Here is a 23,964-nt window from a genome sequence, read left to right as displayed (position 1 = left end):
GGGAGAGAAGGGGCAGAACTGTTTACACTGCCAGAAATTTCTGCCTCTGGCTATTTGATTCATAGTATGGAGCTTGCAAGATTATTTATGTCTTGCACCAAAGGGTAGCACCAGACTGCCTTACCTGTCTACAGCACCACTTGCAGGGGAGGGGAGGAGGCAGTTCTTTAGGTAGGCCAGTGCAATGCTTCCTCCTCTTCTGCAAGCAGTGCTGGAGATGCTGTAGAAGGAAGGGCATCAGTGAGAGGTACGGAAGAAAGCGGGAAAGGGCACAAGGAATGTTTGTTCAAAGCACTTTTTGCCCACCTATGTTAAATACAGTGCCCAGGGTATAAAGGTCTATATCAGTAAAGGTATGTATTACAGTATCCAAAACTGAATTTGATCAATGTCAACTTAAAATATATGTCATGGTGGGTTTGATTTTTAGGAGGTCACTAGCTTGTATAATTTAATTTAGCATGTGAATAAAAAGTATACTTCAAAATATGTATCAAAAAAAAAATCTTAATTTCAGCCTTCATTCTGAACTTTTTGGTTGTCTAGTTTCCAATAAAATATACTTAGGGAAATATACTTAGTAAACAATATTTCAATTCTAAAAAAAGAAATATTTTCTTAAAATGCTTATTCACAAAAAGACTTTTAGCTGCAGTAGTTTTTTTTCTTAACTGGATTACACAGCCTTTAGGGTCCTTTAAATTCTAAGATTATGTGATTAAAAAAAATTAACATGCTGAAATTTAAGATAACTGCTAAAATTCTGAAAAGGTTCTACGTTAAGAATGCTTAAATAACATAACCTACAATTATTTAGAATACTACTTAGAGTATCTTATCTATTGGCAACAAATGCTTTAGTATATATTTTTATCAAATTATTTAATGATAAGCTCTGCTCAAGACACTTGTGGTATGCGCTTTACCAACCAAATAATTGTATTCATAACAAATTCATTATACAGTTCATTTAACTTGTCTAAGTGAAAATAAGATGCACTATATTTGCACAATGTAGTCTCTGGGGCCATATTTCAATTATTCTTCTGACACAGCATAATATATAATTAGTTTGTAAATCTTGCCAAGAAATTTTACACATTTTCTATAAAAAGAGTAAAGCTATCTTAGTAGCAGTTAAGGAAGTTATTGTGCTTCCAAGACACTCATCTGTCTACAATAACCTACTGAAATATATTTAATGCTGAGGTTACCTGATCATCTCAACAATTCATATAGATAAAGCTATGTAATAACAATGACAGAAGCAAGTTCAAGCCTCAAATTAAGACAAATCATAAGTGTAAATTATTAGAAGGGGCAATGCTGGTAACTTTCAAAAGATGACATTTCATGCATATGATTACATCTTGTAAGTCTGTCAACAGACATAGGTATATCTTAAAAATTTTGAGATGCTTTTGCTTATAATGCTAACATCTATTTGAATAAATGAACCCAGCTGCTTGAATGAACAAAAAGCTTCCCAGCCTTTTTTCAGGCACTTTCACTACCGTTCAAGTACAGATTCAAACTGATAAACTAGTAATAATGTTTAATATCATCAATCTGAATATGACAGAAAATACTGACCATCTATTTAGAATTATTCAGAATGAAGAAGATATTCAGAAATCTTGATATGAAGCTATACACATCCATAGTCTTCCTATGAGGACGAAGTATTTAGTATGTGGTAGTATAACTGTATATACAATTTATAGCTTAAAAGTATGACAGAATTTTTTCAGACTGGGCTACTACATTGATTTCTAAGAAAATCCAGTCAGCTTTTACGTGGTTAAATATTTACATATAAAATATTACCAATTATACCAGTTATTTAGTGTATATTTTTGCTTTATCACTAAATATAGCCAAACACTGAGTTCCTTGAATAAAAAATGTACCCACCTCACAAAATAATGTAAGCTTGTCATCTGGTAAAAGACCATTAGCTTCATCAAGCAAAAAATCCCTTCGAATGAATTTTTTAAAACCCCAGTCTTTCCCTTGTACAAATCGATATGCTCTTTGGCTTTCTGGTGGAAAACAGAATAAAAGTTTAAATAAACAAGTATCCAAGAAACATTTTGTTAATGATAACACAGTTAAATGAATGTGCAAAAACAGGACTGGGCCAACACATCCACCATAAAAATTACAGATATGTGCGTTCATAGGTAAAATGTCAAAAGAGTTACATTAGGTAGAACCAGATCATTTCACAGCCTAGCACAAATTCTGGCCATTATCAATACCTCACTTTCAGATTCCTAGGTATCTAAGTAGAAGAAAAGCCAGATCAAATCTCAAGGAGAAGGAAGAGATCTTTCAAACAATCTAAGCCCTTTAACAATGAAGTAGGATTAAAATACATTGGCATACGCATACTATTCATCACCTAATATCAGAACCAACATAGAAACATACCTCTCATTTCTTGTTTCTCCCTTTAAAAATGGATGCTCTATATCACCAGGGCATCCTGTAAGCTTTCCTGGGATAACCATCCCACTGATTTAAGTTTCACTGAACTAGAGAAAAATCCATTAACTGGTAAAAAAGCTAAAATAAAGTCCCCTATCATTTCTAGGTCTTCAGACATAGTCCCATTACCTCTAAAAGCAATTTTCATAAAAGTCCAGAAGACGGTCTTAGTATGATTAGTAAAAGATTTAATAAATGTCTGAAGTAAATGTTTCAAATGCCTAACATACTGATTAACAACTGTATACTATGAAATAAACAAGGTCCTTTACAGAAAGTATTCATTATCTGTTATACAAGTTGGAGGTAGAAAACCAGTAATAAATCTAACTGAGATGCTCCATGTTAAGGACTGAACGTTTGTGTCCCCTCAAAAGTTTCATGTTGAAACCCTATCCCCAAAGTGACGGTATTAAGAGGCCAGTGAGTGGGATTAGATGAGGTCATGAGGGTAGATACCCTCATGAATGTAAGGATTAGTGCTTCCTAGCCCTTTCCATCATGTGAAGACACAGTGAAACACTGGCAGTCTATAAGTAGAACAGTCAGACTAGAATCTGACTATGGGGCTTCCCTGGTGGCGCAGTGGTTGAGAGTCTGCCTGCCGATGCAGGGGACACGGGTTCCAGCCCTGGTCTGGGAAGATCCCACATGCCGCGGAGCAACTAGGCCCGTGAGCCACAACTACTGAGCCTGCGCGTCTGGAGCCTGTGCTCCGCAACAAGAGAGGCCGCGATGGTGAGAGGCCCGCGCACCGCGATGAAGAGTGGCCCCCGCTCGCCGCAAATGGAGAAAGCCCTCGCACAGAAACGAAGACCCAACACAGCCAAAAATAAATAAATAAATAAATAAATAAATAAATAAATAAATAATTTAAAAAAAAAAAAAAAAGAATCTGACTATGCTGGCCCCTTGATCTTGGACTCCCAGCCTCCAGATTTGTGAGAAATAAATGTCTGTTGCTTATAGGCCACCCAGTCTATGTTACTTTGTTATAGCAGCCTGAACTAAGACACTCGCCTGTCTTAAATGTCAGACAATGTGAAAACACATGTGAAACTATGTATTACCTTAGCAACAACATATATTATTAAAGTGTGTATTTGGAGGGTTTTTTGTAGTGAGGTTAGTACTTGGTTTTTGTTATTCACTTCCAGAAATCACTTCAAATTTAATGCAGCAGTTCATGATGTATTTTCCTACTATGCACACTGTACATTTCCTACAATGATCTTCTGTTATGAAGTGCCAGGCTACATGGTTTCAGCTGACTATAATTCAGAAGCTTGAACTGAATTTAATAGGTCCTGAGACTAAGAAAAACTGATTTCCTTTCAGTCAGTGTTCAGCCCACTGCTCAAAAAAATTCTAGTGACAAGATATCAGGACATTCAAACTCCTTTCACATTGTTCTTCAGATTTTATTATCTGGCATAAATGGCAAGGAAGAAAAAGAAATGTTTCCTGAACACCTATTATATATGCCAGGCATTGAACCAGGCATCTTGCCCTGACAGCAGCTGTTTTTACAAGTGAAAAGTGAATGTCATTTTAGGGCATAAAAAATTTAAATTTTAATATGATTTAAAACTAATTTTACATGTCTTAGGAAGTCTAAGACTTAGTAAAACAACTGTAACTCTACACTGGCATTTAAAATTAACAGCCAAAATGAAATGTTTTGGGTTAAGCAGATTTTAGATTTTAGGGAAAAAAATCCTAAGTTTCTCTAAGTAAAAGTGCGGAAGTCACAGTACATAGTTACAGAGAGACTTCTTCAAGTCAGTTTGGAAATCACTTACCCATTGCTTTTGTTTCTTCCCTTTTAGCGTTCAGAAGGGAAAATTTGAATTTTGCTCGAACTTCACTTTTTGGACAGCTGACTAAAAGCAAATATAAGGACAAGTAGTCTTTACTTTCATCATCTAATCCCTTTGGATTTACCCTCAGGCACCTAAAATAAAACAATAGGCTCACAAGGAGGAAAATAATAAACATTCAAGAGAGAGGCAATACTGAAATCATTTGTTAAATCTAAATAATAGAACAGCACTCCTGTCAATATCCTCACAGTTCTTTACAATTCTCTATACTATTAGGAACTTATTACAAATCTAATATAAAATTAGACAAATATCCATTCAGAAACAGTAACAACAAAATTTTAAAGTAGCCGATGATCATATCAAAAACAAACACCCAAAACAAACAAACATCTTACCATTTCATTTTGTCACTGGGGCTGGATGAGAACGTTGAACTTTTTAACACTTCACCCATTTCCTCTCGACAAAAACTGAAGTTATTAATGGTCCACATGTAGGAAAATTTTACAACTTTAACCTAAAACATTCAGAAAAGCACTTTTACAATGATGACTTTTACACTCTTGACCTGTCACATGTTAAACATTCTTTGACCCACTCTTCTAACACTTCTAGTAACAATGCCAAAGTGTTTCACAATATTCTCAAAATACTACACAATTTGTAAGTGACATAAAGGAAGGCATTTTTAACAGCATGTACCTGTGTGTAACACCAGCTTTCTGCTATAGGACCAGTAGACATATCTCCAGAGAGAGGTGGGGTGGGTTCTCGAGACATTGCCGCTTTATTGCAGTCTTCTAAGATTTATGCAATATCCCACACAGTTGAGTGCTTTACTACAAAGAAAAGAAGTTTCATTTACTAATCAAAAAGTTTAACTGACTGAATCAAGAGGGAAGAAGTATTTAAACAGTCATAAAACAATTACTTTCTCAAATTACATTATGAGGAAACGTGAGGATTTCATTTAAATTAATGAAAATTAATTTTTTAAGAAATAAAACCATAAAACTTTATGCCATATAACACTTGAAATCTGAATGAAATTAATACTTAGATTTTATTATACAAAGGCATACTTTCCAAAACTGTCACAAATCAAAAAATAACATATAGCTTAATAGTAAGATCAAAAACATAAAATCACAAAATAACGTGGAAACTTATAACAATTAATATCTGATTCACCTTCCTTCACCTTTCCATTGACATATTTATGAAAATCAAAAGGGCTACGAAGTCAGAACAGCCCTGGAAACTACAAATATTACTCGTCTCTCAGACCCCCAAGTTCTGACCAACTAAAAACACAGAATGAGATATAACAGGCAATGCTGAAGAATTATATTCCACAGAAATCTACCTCTATCTCAGACACACAGGTTCTCAGATAAGACTTTGTCCCTATCAGAGTGTTCCCTACCAGATAATATGCACCGTCTCATAAAATTTCCTCCCAATTGGCTGTTCTTAAACTACATCTATTTGGACACATAATTAGTCATCATAACCTGGCCAGGACATTAGTGATTAGATGGTGCTTTGCAACTTGGAAAAGTCTATAAAAGAAGAGAGGCAACATCCAGAAGAGCTACGTAAGTATTGCACTTTGCAGGGGTATGGGTGGAGGTGTTGAGATTACATTCCAGTACAAGGAATCAAGTCTGGAGAAGTGTTTTCATTTAAGAATAATTAATGAGTGAAGAAGAGCACATGAGTCCTATAAAAAGAAACTACTAAGGGGAAAAAAAGGAAGGACTTCATTCAAAATGCAGAAGGAAATATCTGCTCTGTGTCTACAACCAATGAAACAATAGAATGAAATAAGAAAACAAAGACTGAAGAAAGCTACCTGAAAGATACATAAAAACAAAAAGATATAAAAGGTATAAAAAAAATGCCAAACTACAAATGAAGATGCACATTCAAAATCTGTACTAGAAATAAACAATAAAAATAAGAAACCACCAAGATTAAAAAAAATCACAAGTATCATGTTTGATTAAAGGAACAAAAATCAGGATGGCCCCATTTTTCTCCTCATTGTTAAATACATATAGAAAACAGGATTAATTACTACAGAGGTCTAAGGGGAAAAGGGCTGTAGCACAAAGATTCTGCACTATATCATGTTTCTACTCCTTTATGGATTGTTTGAGTAATTCCCCCTTTCAATAATGGCATCTATACTAATACACTCACCCAAATGTATTTATGTAGGTTCCTCACATACAAGAGTTCCTGTCACATCATATACTTGCAGCATGACACAATGAACTAGGCAATCAGCAAAGTAGCCAGGCAAGAAAGTCAGGATGATAACATTGGGAACATTCTATGAGGAGCACTTAAAAGTCACAATCAGCATTAAAGGAGAGGTGAAGAAAAGTGGATGTCTCTTAATTAAGTAAGCTAGAGGAGATAAATGGTTGAAGGAAGGAAGAGTGCCTCAAAGAAAAGTGAATATACAATTTAAGAGCATTGTACACTGTCACTTTAACAAGAATTATTCACGTCTACGTAAAAATTAGGTACTGCTTGTAAGTACCTCCAGTTGTTATCTTCACTTACTTTTATAAACCACAAATGGTTATTTACATTTGAAAACAGAACAGCAAACAGGCAGTCACAACAGGGAGATCCAGAGTACCATCAAAGATGTTGGTTCCCCCTCCATATTTAACAGCTTTACTGAGGTATAATTTACATATCATGAAATTCACTCCTTTTAAATGTACAGATCAATGATTTTTAGTGAATTTATACAGTTGTACACTCATCAATACAGTTTTGGAGTACTTCCAGCATCCCAAAAGGTCCTTCCCACCCCCAAATTTAGGGAACCACTCATCTGCTTTCCATAGTTACACCTTATCTAGAAATTCCATGTAAACAGAATTGTACAACATGTAGTTTTATGTGTGGCTTCTGTTCTTTCCCCTGAATATGTATTACAGTTTCCTGTTTCTTTGCATATCTCATAATATTTGGCTGAAAGCTGGACATGTTAGTTAATACACTGTAGCAACTCTGGATTCTCATTTGTTTTTCTACGGGTGGTTGTTTTCTTTTTAGTAACTTGCTAGGACTTAACTGCAGTATCCATCTCCACCATATTGTATAGCTGCTTATATCTGTTTGGCTTTTTATTCTTAACTTTTTTTGCCTGGTTAGCAAAGCTGCAGGTTGTCCCCTTTCTTTCAAACCAAGTTTGCTACTTTTAGCTGACAAAGCCAAGTTCCTCCCACTCCCTTCTTGACCCCAAATCAAGCCCCGAATCAAGTCCACCTGATTTGGCAGCAAAGCTGCTGGTTTTCCTGGCTAGCCACAGGCTAGTAAAACTACCACTGTTTTCTACTGGGTTGAAGGTGGAAATAGGAGCAGAAACCTGAGTTGGATATTTCTCTTAAGCAAATTCACAATTAATAAATGTACCGAAAGGGCAACGATTATCAACTTACCCGTTAGGAATATGTGCAAGAGCCCTGTCCTAGTCAATACTTTTACCAGTGATTCTGAAGCAAACTAATAAAATAAGCCACAATAACCAACCCTGAAAACAACAAACCAAGAAAAGTATCTGCAATGCACACAGCACACAAAAGGGTAATTTCCCTAATATATAAAGAATTCCTAAAAATTAGAAAGAAAAAGTAAAGAATACAAATAATTCACAGAAAAAGAACTTTACTCATAATTAGAGTAGTATAAATTAAAACTAAGTTAAGAAGCTGTTTTGTAACCCAGGACACTAGTGATAATCCAAAAACAGTGGTGAGAGTTTAAGGATAGGCACTCTCATACACTTCTTGCGGGAATGTATATAAATTGTAAAGTTGTTTTAATAATCTCCCTTCTCATTCTTTTATGGTGAAATTTCTGGCAAAAGGGAAAGGAAATGATGCTAATAAATAAACTACTACTTTACAAGTATAAAAATGCCGATAGTGTTACTTGATGTCCATGAGAACCAATTATATGGTTTCTGTCAACTAAGAATGATTTCAAAAAAATTCAGAAAAAGTTAGTGAGATGAAGAAGCAATTTGCAGGAGAATAGCTAAAAAGGGGGAGAGTGGAGTTTAACCTCCTTTGTAATCAGTTATAAAAGAATCCATACCATTTTTCACCTATAGTATTTATTTTCAAAGATCATTTTAAACTGTCAATTCCTATAGCCAGGAAAACTGTAGAGAAGCAGATATTACTTTACTGGCAAATCTTCCCTGTAGGACAATCTTACAATTAGTATCAAAAGAAATTTTTTTCTCAGATTCATCCTAGAAATTCATCTTGAGACAAGAATCACAACTGTGGGAAAAGATAACTTAAGTATAAGCGTAGTATGTTTTCGTGATACATTTATATACACAGAACTATGCAACCATTAAGAATGTACTTAATTTTCTTAATGACAGGTAAAGTATTCAAGATACATTTAAAGTAAAACATTAAACAGAGTATGCCTTAAAGGACCTGACTTTAAATAGCACATACAGGCATAGCTCAAGATATTGAGGGTTCGGTTCCAGACCACCACAGTAAAGCGACTATCACAAAGTGCGTCACATGAAATTTTTGGTTTCCCAATGCATATAAAAGTTATGTGGACACCATGCTGTAGTCTATTAAATGTTCAATAGCATTACGCCTAAAAAATGTACACACCTTAATTAAAAGATACTTTATTGCTTAAAAATATAACCATCACCTGAGCTTACAGAGAATCATAATCTTTTTGCAATAGTAACATCAAAGATCACTGATCACAGATCACCATAACAAATGAAAAAGTTGGAAATATTTTAAGAATTACCAAAATGTGACACAGAGACATGACATTAGTAAATGCTGTTGAAAAAATGTCACTAATAGACCTGTTTGATGCAGGGTTGCCATAAACCCTCAATTTGTTAAAAGTGCAGTATCTGTGAAGTGCAAAAAAGTGAAGCACAATAAAATGAAGTATGCTTGTAGAGTTATTACAAGTATGGGTGCATAAAGAAAAACAGACTGGCACATAGACACACTGAGTTGAACTTTGGCACTGATAATGCTGCTAAGATATATATCTAAGTATTAAGAGGCTACCTCTGGGTGGTGAGATTTTTGCTTATTTTTATTTGTTTATATTTTCTAAGTATGTTATTATGTTTTAATTAACAGAGATACAAGTTATTATTTTTAAAAGAAGTAGAAAATCAGTTATTTGCATGCTTACATTAGCCCACAGAAAATGTGTGTGTGTGTGTGTGTGTGTGAGAGAGAGAGAGAGAGAGAGAGAGAGAGAGAGAGAGAGAGAGAGACTTTCCAAATAGTAGACATTGAGAGACATTAGGTCAAAGAAGATGGTAAGTCAACGAAAACTTTAGTCATAACCTTTAATACTTAACTTTCTATAAGATGCTAATTTAATACTAATAAAATAAATAAAACATAAGTTTAAAGAATCTAAAGTAAAAAACAAAAGTTCTTTAATGCCTCTACAAGAGTTTTTACCTTGCTCAAGTGTAACTCACAACATAATCCATATATATATATATATGTGTGTGTATATATATATATATATATATATATATATATATATATATATAAGAACCAAGTAAAAGGTTACAAAGATTTTTGTCTTTTCTCCAACTACTTCAAATGATGTCGTTATGTGATGGGGGTATGAAGAATGCTGGTGAGCAGACTGCATTTGTGCGCACTTACAAGACATTATGTACCTTGTTTATTCCTCCACAACTCTATGAGATGGATGTTAATAACCCCATCTTTAACCATTAGAAAATGACTACACAAGTCAGAAAGCTTACTTTAGACTTTATTAACCACAAAGTGGCTGAACACAAATTTGCCTGGCTCCAAAGTCTATACTCTTTCCATAGAATAATGCTGCTGCTCCTGATATTATAGAGCTGAAACAGCCCTTAACCTGTCTGGTCCAACTCCTATTTTACAGTTGAGGACCAAGATGAGAGAAATGGACTAGACTAGGAAAATAAACTGCCCACGTTTACATTGCTGGATAAATATCAGAAGGACAAAGACAGAGATCTCCTAATATCCATTTCAGTGCTATTGCCAGTATTCTATTTTCTTTTTCTTCTCTTCAAACGTTAAAAAAAATAAAAAATAAAAAGATAGTAGACCATCAACTACATTCAAGACCTTCAGGACTTCCTATTCTTGTTCTTGCAGAAAGGGCACAACTAATATAAAATCTAGAGAATAACTGTAGACAATCTACACAAATTAACAAATAAAGGTTTCATCCATATTCTAAACATGTTTCTTTTAAAAATTTTAAGTGTGATGTTTTATAGCTTTATTTTAAAAAGCAAGACATTAGAATAAACACATATGTAATTTTCTACTTTAAAAAAATGTTTGAGTGCCAGATTTAATGTTCTATTATAGTGGTCCCCAAGCTTTTTAGCACCAGGGACTGCTTTCATGGAAGACAATTTTTCCATGGACGGGGGTGGGGGTTGGTGATATGGTTCAGGCGTTAATGCTAGTGATGGGGAGCGGCAGATGAAGCTTCGCTCGCTTGCCTGCTGCTCACCTCCTGCTGTGTGGCCCAGTTCCTAACGGGCCATGGACCGGTACTGGTCCACGGCCCGGGGGGTTGAGGACCCCTGTTCTATTATGCATACGTAACAGACACACACTCAGCTACATAAATTCACCATAAAGAATGTCAACTATCTAGAATATATATAAAGAACCGTATGTCAAACAACCATCTTCCTACCACCAAACCTCTTCTTCCTACCAGAAGTTATCTGCATCTTAAATTTGCTAGCATAGCAAAGAATTTTTTCACATTCTTGTGTATCTGTGAATCCCTAAACTACATAGATAGAAATTTACAGATGTAGTAAAGTACATGCATATAGACCTCACTGAAAATGGCAAAGTGGGGTGTGCTTTGTGCAGGCTGGTAACCTTCCTGAAGGATCAGCTTAAGGGCTTGTCTTTGTCTCACCTGCCTTGGAGCTTCTGCAGGGTAGAAGCAGCATTCTGGGTGGCAGCATTTGTCAAAACCATTTAAAAGCAAATGTAGTACTGTACCTGTCTGGAACAGGGATAAGTGTTGGGGCCATTGACAGCCAGATAGGAAAGCCTGGGGAGAAAGAAACTGAAAAAGATACTTGGGAGAAAAGGGCTTTTAAAAGCTCTCACACATACAGGGGAAGTTAAAAGGTCATGTGCATAACTGAGTCCAAACACATCCTTGGAAAAAATGTGAGAAGACCCTAAGCTATCAACTCTGGCTGACCTTTAGGTGTCACGCAAGCAGAAAGTGAAGACTAAGGCAGAGCTGTAAATGGTGAAGCACTGAAGAAGTGCTCAAAAGAAAAAGCCAATTTCTACAAAACTAGAAAAGTATGTTTTTGGCTCCATGTATTTATGGAAATCAAAAATAAGTTGAAAGTAAAAAGATGAAAAAAGATATTCCATGCGAAGAACCAAAAGAGAGCCGGGTAGCTATAGTAATAAGACAAATGGACTTTAGTCAAAAGTTATCACAGGAGACAAAGCAGTACAGTACATATTGATAAAAAGGTGAACCATGAAGATAACATAACAACTATAAACATATATGCAAACAGAGCTCCAAACTATATCAAGCAAGAACTAATGAAACGGGAAACAGACAATTCTTCAATAATAGTTGGAAATATCAATACCTGACTTTCAATAATATATAGAACACCCAGGAAGATGATCAATAAAGAAACTGAGGACTTGAACAACATCATAAAACAACTAAACCTAACAGACATTCACATGTCGACAGCAGAATACAAATACACATTCTTTTCAAGTGCACATGGAATATTCTCCACTTAGACTGTATGCTAGGCCACAAAACAAGTCTCTGACAAATTTTAAAGTACTGAAAAAGTATCTTCTCTGATTGCACTCCCTCTTCCCCCTTGGGGCTCAGGTATCCATCTTACTGGGAAGAGCAGGATGTCAACACTTCCCATTCTATTGATGAAGCTAAGTTCCCAAGTGAATGTGGCCAAGAGATGGCGGGGGTTGGGGGGGTGGGAATGTAGGATCTACCTTGGGTGTGGTGCTGCTGTAGCACTGACTGCTACTGTTGCAGCCTGTAAGGTGGGAGTCCCATACTGGGAGGACCAAGCCAGGAAGACCTGAGGGTGCCATTCCCCTCCTCTACCCCCATTCCACCAAGTGCTTAGCTCCTAGAGCAGAGATTATCACTGGGAGAGAAATACATCATTGTACTCACTCCATACTCCAGAGACCTGACCTGGAGATACTGCCTGTGGGGCAAGGAGGCCATAAAACTGATAAGCTTCAAATCTTTTCCTAGAGAAATAGTGATTCATTTGCAAGGGAATGAGCAAGGGTGCTCTGAAAAACAGTAGAGGTCCTGGTGAAAGGCAACTGAGAGGAGACTGGAGGAATCTTGGGACATAAAAGCTAAACTCTAGGTGGGTTTGTTTGCCAGAGAGCAATGGAAACAACTAGGAGGAGCATTCCTGGGGTCAGAACATATCTCAAGCACTGATTTAGGAAACTTTTCCTCCAAAGGAACTCAAATTTGATTAGTATGTGCAGCAATTAATGCCTCAGGCCATTGCTAAAAATTATAGCGCAATTAGCCTTAGATTAGTGGATCCTAAGAGTTCTAAGTTGTCAGGGAAAGAGATAGTCAAGAACCCTGCCAATACCATTGTCATCCCAGCATTAACCGTTGGAAAACGTAGGGCTATAACCCTAGAGAAGTAACATCAGAGGCTGTGTGTGTGTGCGCACATGTGTGTGTGTGTGTGTATGTGTTGGGGGGTGGGGTGGGGGAGTGGGGTGGATGGAAGGAAAGGAAAACAGACTCCACTAAAATAACCCCGCAAGTCACTGAACAAATAAACAAGCAAGTAACAATAATATGCACTGGAAGGGAGAAACCAGCTCCAAGAATTTCTAACATTATATAAAATGTCCAGTTTCAAACACAAAATTATGCAGATTTTCTTTGCAAAAAACATGCAAAGAAACAAGAAAGCATGACCCATATAATGGGAAAAAAGTAGGTAACAAAACCTGTCTATGTAGGAGATGCTGTATACATGTGTAAAGAACTAAAGGAAACCGTGATTAAATAAGTAAAGTATGTTGACAATGTCACAAAAAATAGAGCATATCAATGTAGAGGTAAAAATTATTATTACTTTTTTTTAAAGGAAACTCTGGACTTGAAAAGTACAATAATTGAAATGGAAGAATGACATAAGGGGCCATGTTCATATACAGCAGATATGAACTGGGAGAAGAATTACTGAAACTGCTGAGAGATCAATAGAGATTATGCAATCCATAGATGAAAGAATGAAGAAAAATAAACAGAGCCTAAGAGCAGTGTGGGACCCTATTAAGTACACTGACATACATATAATGGGAAAAAAAAGACAAAATGGAGAAGAAAAAAATATTCTAAGAAACGCTGAAAACTTCCCAAATTTATTGAAAAACAACAATATATACACATTTAGGGAGCTCAACTAAATCCACGTAGGATACACGCAAAGAGATCCATAGACACATCACAGTAAAAATGATGAAAGCCAAAGATAAGGAAAAAATAGTCACTAGGATGGTTACGCTATAATTAAAAAATGGAAAATTACCAGCATTGGTGAGAATGTGGAGGAATTAGAAACCTTGCATATTGCTGGTGGAAACAAAATGGTTCATTTCAGCTGCTGTGGTATATTTGGCAGTTCCTCAAAAAGTAATTCCATTCCTAATTATACATCCAAAATAACTGAAGACAGGTGTTTGAACAAAAACTTGCATATCGATGTCCACAGCAGCACTATTCACAATAGCCAAAAGTTTATTGGCTAATAATCCAAATCATCAACTGATGAACTGATAAACAAAATGTATATCCATGCAATGGAATATCATATAGCCAGAAAAAGTAATGAAGTATGTGCTATAACATGGATGAACCTCAAAATATCATGCTAAATGAAAAAAGCCAAACACAAAAGGCCACACATTGTATGATTTCATTTACATGAAATATCCAGAATATGATATGACATATGGACAGAAAGCAGATTAGTGGTTGCCAGGGGCTAGAGGGAGGGTGAGACATGGGGAGTGACTGCTCAGTGGGTATGGGGTTTCCTTTTGGAGTAATAAAAATATTCTGGAACTAGATAGTGGTGCTGGTTACACAATACTGTGAATGTACTATAAACACCAATGAACTGTATACTTTAAAACTGTTAAAGGACTTCCCTGGTGGTCCAGTGGGTAAGACTCCGCACTCCCAAAGCAGGGGACCCGAGTTCAATCCCTGGTTGGGGAACTAGATCCCACATGCATGCTGCAACTAAGAAGTCTGCATGCTGCAACTAAGAGCCCACATGCTGCAATGAAGATCCCGCATGCCACAAATAAGACCCGGCACAGCCATAAATAAATAAATAAATAAATAAATAAATAAATAAATAAATAAATAAATAAATAAATACTTTGGGACTTCCCTAGTAGCACAGTGGGTAAGACTCCGAGCTCCCAATGCAGGGGACCCGGGTTCGATCTCTGGTCAGGGAACTAGATCCCACATGCAGGCTGCAACTAAGAGTTCACACGCTGCAACTAAAGAGCCTGTGTGCTGCAACTAAGGAGCTGGCGAGCCACACCCAAGGAGCCCACTTGTCGCAACTAAGGACCCCGTGAGCCACAACTAAGACCTGGTGCAACCAAATAAATAAATATTAAAAAAAAATACAACTGTTAAAATGGTGAGTTTTATGTTATATGAATTTTACCTCATTTAAAAATAATATGCACATACATGTCCATATCTACATATACACACATATTTCTTTTGTCATTAAAAATAATGGAAGTAATTATAAAGTCTCTTCTGTAACTGTTGAGACTAAATTAGCCACTATTAGAGAATAAAGTACTAAAGAGATTATTTTTAATAACTCTCGAGAGACATTCTCAACAGCTGTGTAGTATTCCTAGTGTGTTAGCTATCAAGCTTCCAGACTAATGGAATATATGAATTATCCAACAAAGTTCAGGTTTTTTTTCTTAAACTCATACTGTCTGAAGAATATTATCGAAATTCTATCCAGTTATAAAATGTGACTAGCATATTTACGAGGTACCTCTTTTGTACTGTCATCTGTAATCAGCACAAGTCTTCTAGGAGCTATCTTAACCAAATGTGATGTTAATCATAACATTTTTGTGTATTAATTCTTCAACTAACAAAATGTAAATCACGCTGCAACTGTGAAATACTACCATATTTATCCTAAAAGTTATCGAACTGCTTCATGAAGTTATAACTGAAAATACTGTCTGAGGTCAAGGTAATTTTATATATATCGACTATAATTACATAATGAAATAAGTTAGTATGTAACTTAATATATAATAATATATAATGTTCAACAGTTTTGCTAAGACTTATCAAGAAGAATAAAGATAATAAAATAATAACAATACATGTATCATAAGCTTATGATAAGCTTATGTATCATAAGCTTCTTAAATCTCTTTAAATTAAGCATATGGGGACTTCCCTAGTGGCGCAGTGGTAAAGAATCCACCTGCCAACGCAGGGGACACGGGTTTGATCTCTGGTCCGGGAAGATCCCACATGCCGTGGAGCAACTAAGCCCATGCGCTACAACTACTGAGCGAGCACTCTAGAGCCTGTGCCACAACTACTGAGCCCACGTGCCACAACTACTGAAGCCCATGTGCCTAGAGCCCATGCTCCACAACAAAACAAGCCACTGCAATGAGAAGCCTGCGCACCGCAACAGAGTAGCCCCTACTCGCCACAACTAGAGAAAGCCCACGTGCAGCAACGAAGACCCAATGCAGCCAAAATAAATAAATAAATAAATGTCCCTTAAAAAAAAAAAAAAGCATATGACGACTTCATGGAAGTGCAATAAACATTTATTATATGCTTAGATACATCGTGCACACTAATGGACCCTGAAGTACTACAAAGATGAATAATATATATAGTCCCTGCTTTGGGGAAGGCTATAATATAGTAGGAGAGATAGATACATTCTAGATTACTTTCAATATGGTAATATGATAGAGGAATGTACCAGAGTAATAATGAAGCATTTTCAGGACAGGAAGGATGTCCTGAAGATGGTCCCTGGGCTGGATTCTAAAGGAAGCAAATTATAGGGAGATCACAAACTGCAGCACAGATCTTAATAGCAAGGGTTCTATACGGAGACCAATGTGAATCATTGTTTTGTCATGAATTCTGTAATCTTTTAGATACTGGGCCTTTCCTTTACCTATTAAAAGATTATAGTACCTCATTTCCCTATGGTTGGTGAGTGGATAACATGAAATTATTTATATATATATATATATATATATATATATATATATATAAATAATTAAATAAAGTGCTTACACTTAGCACAATGTGATTATTAGAATAGACACATAGCAAGGAAAACTTCACAGGTAACATCTGAAGACAAATAATTTGGGCAGTGGTGGTAAGGCTGGTAATAACCAAGATAATTAACGTATACAAAAAGAGTACTTAGAGGCTATCATGGGATCTCCCGCTTCTGAGTATGATGAAATCGCTGGCAAGTGAACTAAGTTCTGCTGTGCAGAAAAACCTGGATAAAAATAAAGTAACTATCTGTTTAAAGGCATTTAGAGCTACTCAAGCAATCAGGACAGTGGGTTCCAAGATTCCAGAGAAGAGGGAATAATCGAAAGGTAAGCTGATAGACTACAAATACCTTTCCTCTAAGAGTGTTCGCTGATTCTAGCCACAATGTAGAGTGAGAATCCGGGCTTTGTTTTGTCCAAGCTGAGGGCTGCTGCCAAGAGGCAGAAATATCAGGAATGATTTTGTTGGCCCCATGGGGTAGAAGATAAAAGTAGGTATCTGAGGGGCTAAGATCCTGATGAAAAAGTGCCCTTTAAGATTTCTGCTGAATGCTGACCCTGCAAGGAGCAGAAAGCCAAGAAGCCTTCAAAGAGCACAGCAAAGTTTTCAAATATCTCATATTGCTGAGAAGACAAGGATTAGAGTTCAGTATCTGCCAGAGAGAGGGGCCCAAGTAAGAACACCAGGCTCTTATTTGGAAGGCTTGGAAAGCTAAGCTACACGAGAAGAACAAACCATACGTACAAACTGCTTTAATTTGGTCTTGATTGATGTCAGTATCTGACTAGCTCAAAGTTATCAGCCCCTCTGCTTTATATCTAAGAGGGGAAAGGATGAACACTCTACGAAAGAAGATATCATCTGGAACCTTTACAATTTTCATAATGGCTAGTAATTAATTAATACTACAAGCTGCCAAAAGACAGATAAACATGACCTAAAACTAGGAGGAAAAAAACCAGGCAACTGACACAGATGCACAGAACCTTCAGACATTCAGAAGTCAGAAGACAAAATTTTCAGAATAACTGTGAATAATATGTTGTAGAACAGAGGAAAAGATGGGGAAAACTAGATGAAAAAGAGTTTTATCGAGAATTTAAGTCCTGGGCTTCCCTGGTGGTGCAGTGGTTGAGAATCTGCCTGCCAATGCAGGGGACATGGGTTCGAGCCCTGGTCTGGGAAGATCCCACATGCCGCGGAGCAACTGGGCCCGTGAGCCACAACTACTGAGCCTCCGCGCCTGGAGCAAGAGAAGCCGCGATAGTGAGAGACCCGCGCACCGCGATGAAGAGTGGCCCCCGCTCGCCGCCAACTAGAGAAAGCCCTCGCACAGAAACGAAGACCCAACACAGCCAAAAATAAATAAATAAATTTATAAAAAAAAAAAAAAGAATTTAAGTCCTTAAGAATCAAGTGGAAACCCTAGAACTAAAAAACAATTGAAATTAACAACTTAATATGTAAGTTTAACAGCAAAAGATAGGAAAAGAAATCTTTTTAAAAGGTCAATAAAAGACATTTGTACTGAAGCAGAAGAAAAATATGGAAAATGCAAAAAGAACCTAGGACAAATGTGACACACAGTGAAAGTCTAACGTATGTGAGTGAAGTTGCAACACTTGAAAATATAACAGAACTTTCCAAAATTCATCAATAAAACAAAAACTGTAATGTCTGGTGGGGCTTAAATATATGTACAATTAAAATGCATGACAACAATAATGTAAAAGGCATGGGGGGGTAAATGTAATAAAAAGCGTTCTTAACAAACAAAAAAAGTGTTCTAAGATTCTAGCATTCTTGGGGAAGTGGCAATATAACTCAATGAAACACTGTAATCACTAGGGTAACCACTAAAAGAAAAATGAGACAGCATAACAAATTATAATAGATAAACAAAAAAAGGAGAGGGAAATACAGAAAATAGTAAGATGGTAGATGATATAAATATATAAAAGATTATTTATATTTAGATAGGCTATATACTCCCATTATCAGACTGGATTAAGTAAACAAATCCCAAAGACATAACAACTAAGTGCAGTGTCAGATCTTGGAATAGTAAAAAAAAAAAAAAAAAAATAGTAGTAGGAAAATTGGTAAAAATCTGATTCAAGTCTTCATTTAACAGTATTATACCAATGTTAATTTCTTGGTTTCAGTAAGTTTAATTGTGTTATATTATTTAATATAATAACAAGGTGTTTACATTTAATTGCTATTTAATATGGGTTTTAATATGGTATTAACATTATGGGAAGCTGTATAAGGGGAAAAAAATGCAACTACAGCTGACCCTTGAACAACATGGGTTTGAACCCTGTGGGTCCACTTATATGCCGACTTTTTCAATAAATACTACAGTACTGTATGAGGGGCAATTGGTTGAATCCTCAGATTCAGAACGGTAGATACAAAGGAACTACAGATATGGAGGCCGACTATAAAGTTATATGCAAATTTTCAATTGCATGGGGGGTTGGTGCCCCTAACCCCCACTTTGTTCAGAGGTCAACTGTATTTAAGTTTGGAGAAGACTTAAATATAGGCATACCTCTGAGATACTGCAGGTTCAGTTCCAGACCCCTGAAATAAAGTGAATAATGCAGTAAAGTGACTCACATGAATTTTTTTATTTCCCAGTGCATATACAAGTTATGTTTACACTATACTATAGTTTACTAAGTGTGCAGTAGCATTATGTCTAAAAAAATGTACATAAATTAAAAAATATTTTCTTGCTAAAAATGCTGACCATCATCTGACAACACAGCGTTGCCACAAACCTTCAATTTGTAAAGACACATTATCTGTGAAGCACAATAAAGCAAAATGCAATAAACTGTGCCTGTATAAGGGTAAAAGAAAGGTTTAGGTTACAAATAATGAGAAAATATATAGCTGACAAATCCTATCCAAAACAAAGCAGGTACAGCTATATTAGCTAAATTTAAAATTTAAAAGAAATTTTAAAGCAAGAAGCATTCAGAGACATAAAAAGGAAAATAATAAAATGAGAAAAAAGGTCAATCATAAAAACATAATACTAAACGTGTCTGTATGCAATAGGATGATTCCAAATATCACAGTGGGAGACTTTAATTCACTTCTCTCAGTAAGTTAAAGAACAATCTTAATGACATATATAGGTAAATATACATACCCATATTCATATATATATATGAGGGGCCAGAGGGAGGGAGAGAGGCAGGAGTTGAGGGGAGAGATACGGCACCCAACAGCAAAAGAATGCAAATTATTTTCAATGGCACAGGAATCATTTGCCAAAACTGACCATACTACTGCAAGATAAAGAAAGCCTTACAAACAAATACTGGTCATTGAAATCATTCAGAGTATAAACCTTAATCACAGTGGGATTAAGTTAAAAATCAATAAGCAAAAAGATAACTAGAAAATACCTAATCTCCAAACATTAAATAATAGCTTTCTAAATCTATGGGTGAAAAAAGAAATCACAATGAGAATTAGAAAACATTTTGAACTGAATATTAAAGATAAGAAATTGCCAAACTTGTAAGATGTAGTTATATCAATGCTTAGGAAATTTATATCATGCATATACCAGATAAGGAAGGCTGAAAATCAATGACAAGCTTCCATCGAAGGAAGCTAGAAAAGAGTACGTCAAACCCAAAGAAAGTAGAAGAAATAATAAAAGTATGAGCAGAAAGCAATGACTAGGAAAAAAAATGTACAACAGACAACAGAAAAAAATGCAAAGCCAAATGCTTTGTATTATTTTTGAAAAAAATAATAAAATCGATAGCTTTAGACTAATCAAGGGAAACGAGAGAGGACACAAATTTACAACACCTAAAATGATGCTGTGAAGGATAATGAGGCTATCATGAAAACGTTACACCAACTTAACTGATAATTTAAGTAAAATGAGAAAATTACCTGAAAAAAATCACTTTCCAAAACTGACATACAATATGAAAGAGAAAATTATAAAGTCCTATTTTTATTAAACTTTAATTATTAAAAGCCCTCCCACAAGGAAAACTTACAGGAATGGTTTCACTGCACAAGCTCTTCCACAAAATGGAAAACAAAAACAAACTTCCCAGCTTGTCTGATGAAACCAGTGTAACTTTTACACCAAAACCTGTCAAGCACATTACAAGAAGGAAAGATATAGGAAAGTCTGTCTCGTGAACATACATATAAAAATCCTAAGCAAACTAATAGCAAGTCAAACCTAGGATTGCATAAAAAGTATATTTCATGACCAATGAAGTTTTAGTTGAGTAATGCAAGGGTGATTAACATCAGAAACTATTAGTTTTTTCTATTAACCAAAAAAGGGGGAAAACAGATCACCCTGACAGATGCAGAAAAAGCATTTGATAAAATTTAATACCCATTTGGGATAAAAACTCTTTAAAAAACTGCAAATAAAAGAGAACTTCCAAAAAAAAAGAACTTCTTTAATTTTACAAAAAGTATCTTAAAACTCATACCCACACCCCTACAGTAAGAGTTCCAGGTGAGATGAGACAAGAAAGACCACTATCAGCCTTTCACTCAACACTGCACTTGAAGTCCCAGGCAGTACCTTAAAGCAGGAAAAAAATAAAGGCATAAGAATTGGAAAAGAAAAAAGAAAATCATCATCATTCCCAGATAACACACATGATTGTGTACAAACAGAATTAACAAGGAATTTTGCACAAGTTGCTGTATAACATATAAAAATCTATTGTATTTCTATATGTTAGCAACAATTAGAAAATAGAATATTTAAAAGATACCATTTATAATATAATTTAAAAATCCACTTTTCCTAGAAGTAAATCTAATGAAAGATGCTCACAAACTCTATACTGAAAACTACAAAATGGTACTGAGAGAAAAGTAAAAAGAAATATGCCATGGTTCATGAAATGTAAAATAAATCTTATAAAGAATTCTCCCCAGACTGACATATAAATTCAGTGCAATCACTATCAAAATCACAATTTTTCTTTTTGTGGAAATTGATAGATGAATTCTAAAATTTATATGGATATGCAAAAGCATTCTTGAAGAACAACAAAGCTAAAGGACTATAAGTACGTCAAGTGTATGACATCAAGACTTAAGTATAAAATTTCAAGACTTAAAATATAGCTATTAAAATTAAGACAGAGTGGTACTGGTGAAAAAATTAAGAGAAACTGACCAATGGAAGAAAACAGAATCCGGAAACAGATGTACACATATTGAGCACATTTATGACAAATAATGAAATGCAGTACAGAAATGATGGTCTTTATGGTCCTGGGTCAAATGGACGGTCATATAGAAAAATAAAATCTTGACTCCTACCTCACGTCATATACAATGATCAATTCCAGATATAGTTCAGATATAAATATGAAAGTAAAGCATTAAAACTTGGGGTGGTGGGGAATGGGAGAATATCTTAACAACTCTGGGGTAGGCAAGTATTTCTTAAGCAGGACACAGGGTAGAAAAAGATATCTGCAATACAGGGATCTGATACAGGGCTTATATCCAGAGTATACAGAGAATTCCTATAAATTATTATAAAAAATGCAGGGAATTGAACAGAAAAATTGGCCAAAGACTTAAATACTGCATAAAAAGTAAAAAAAAAAAAAAAAAAAAAAGATATCCAAAAGGTCAGTCAACATATGAAAAGGTGTTCAACTTCATTAGTCATCAGACAAATATATTAAGACAACAGTGTGATAACCACTACTCACACAACAGGATGGCTAAAATTAAAATTAAAAAAGACAATACATGTTGCCAGAGGGGAGAAATGAATCTCTAAAATTACACTGATGGTGAAAGTATAAATTAGTCTAGCCACTTTGGAAAACTGTTTGCAATATCTATTAAAGCCAAACAATTGAATACCTTGAAACCCATCAATTCCACTCCTGGGTATACAGCCAGAAGCATACATTCATATGTTCTTCAAAGTATGTGTACAAGAGTGTTCATTGATGGGCTCTAGATATAAATATAAAAATAAAGCAGTAAAGCTCTTGTGATTGTCAAAAACTGAAAACTACCCAATTATTCCTAAGTAATAGAATGGATAAACTATGATACATTCATATAGTGAAATATCATATAGCAATGAGAATGAAGTCAGAAGAGCAGAGGTATAAGTGACAAGGTTTTGAGGAATTATGGATATCAAGGTTTGTAGTTTAGAAAACAGACTTAAGTCAATGATAAAGGTGATTCATGTAAGAGACAATAAGAAGCTGCATTTCTGGACAATTTAAGAGTTTGGGGGTAGGAGAGGACGTGGAATTATCATCACATTCAAGAAGACCATAAAAATATACATATTTATTATAACTTTACAGAAGTACACACACAGAAAAATGACACAATGAGAAGAGTGTTATTAGCTTCCTGAGTCCAGTCATGCAAAGAACCCTATTACTATTACAGTAGGTGCTTACTAAGAGGGAACAAAAATCTCTAGCAGTTACTGCAAGTATGTTTGCTACTGGTTCCAGCAAGTCACCAACAGACTTCTTCATCCAAGGTTTTCAACTCATGGAACTGAGGAAGTTTTCTCTGCAAATGCATTTTCAGTATTATACAGAGAATCATTGTGAAAATTTATTTTATAATAATCAACTTCATAGCCAACTTTACAGAAACTTATCTGTTCTATAAGGAAAGAGTTATCTAAAATGTGTAACTTTTTCCTGAATAGAAGCAATCTAACAATATCAAGAACAAATATTTTGTAAAGGCTTTCTATATGCTAGGCCTAAGTATTTATCTAATTTGATTCCCAGAATAACTCTATGAGGAGAGTAATCGCTGCTTCTGCCAATGTTATAGGGGAGTAAACTAGAGTGCAAAAAGGCTACATAATCTGCCCAGGAATATAATGCTAAAATTTGGCAATGTCTGCCTGCCTGCCTGGATTCAGCCTAAGCTTATAATAAATTCTTAAAGACAACCTTTCTAGCATGTTATTAACAGAAAAAAACAACAAAAACCAAAACAAACAAACAAAGGGGTTTCATACTCTCTTCCAAAGTCATGTGACAGATTATATGGCCTTCTATCAACCTTCTAATTTCTAGATGTCTGGATCAGATATTGTACCCAAGATGGAACTTTGAAAGCAGTACATAGTTCAAGGCAGTCAAGTGAGCACATTTATCTGTCTTTTTTATTT

General features: G+C 35.4%; 1 protein-coding gene across 7 annotated transcripts in view; it reads right to left on the bottom strand.

Annotated features, from left to right (window-relative positions):
* The window catches only part of SPOPL (speckle type BTB/POZ protein like), a 63,419-nt gene that overhangs the window by 17,759 nt on the left and 21,696 nt on the right, over positions 1-23,964 (bottom strand). For 3 of the 7 annotated variants that reach the window (XM_057551542.1, XM_057551539.1, XM_057551543.1), the window contains 5 exons: positions 5,019-5,155; positions 4,712-4,833; positions 4,293-4,444; positions 1,915-2,042; positions 125-220 (listed from right to left, as the gene is read on the bottom strand). In XM_057551542.1, the coding sequence (XP_057407525.1) occupies positions 125-220; positions 1,915-2,042; positions 4,293-4,444; positions 4,712-4,833; positions 5,019-5,096 (576 nt within the window). In that variant the 5' untranslated portion in view covers positions 5,097-5,155. Of the gene's footprint in view, positions 1-124; positions 221-1,914; positions 2,043-4,292; positions 4,445-4,711; positions 4,834-5,018; positions 5,156-19,332; positions 19,365-20,812; positions 20,911-23,964 lie in introns of all 7 variants that reach the window. The other 4 variants (XM_057551544.1, XM_057551545.1, XM_057551541.1 and 1 more) reach the window with 3 other exon arrangements.

The sequence above is a fragment of the Balaenoptera acutorostrata genome, chromosome 8 (genome assembly GCF_949987535.1).
Source record: "Balaenoptera acutorostrata chromosome 8, mBalAcu1.1, whole genome shotgun sequence".
Classification (NCBI taxonomy): Eukaryota; Metazoa; Chordata; class Mammalia; order Artiodactyla; family Balaenopteridae; genus Balaenoptera; species Balaenoptera acutorostrata.
The sequence above is the reverse complement of the archived record's forward strand: the minus strand, read 5'-3'. Positions and strand labels throughout refer to the sequence as shown.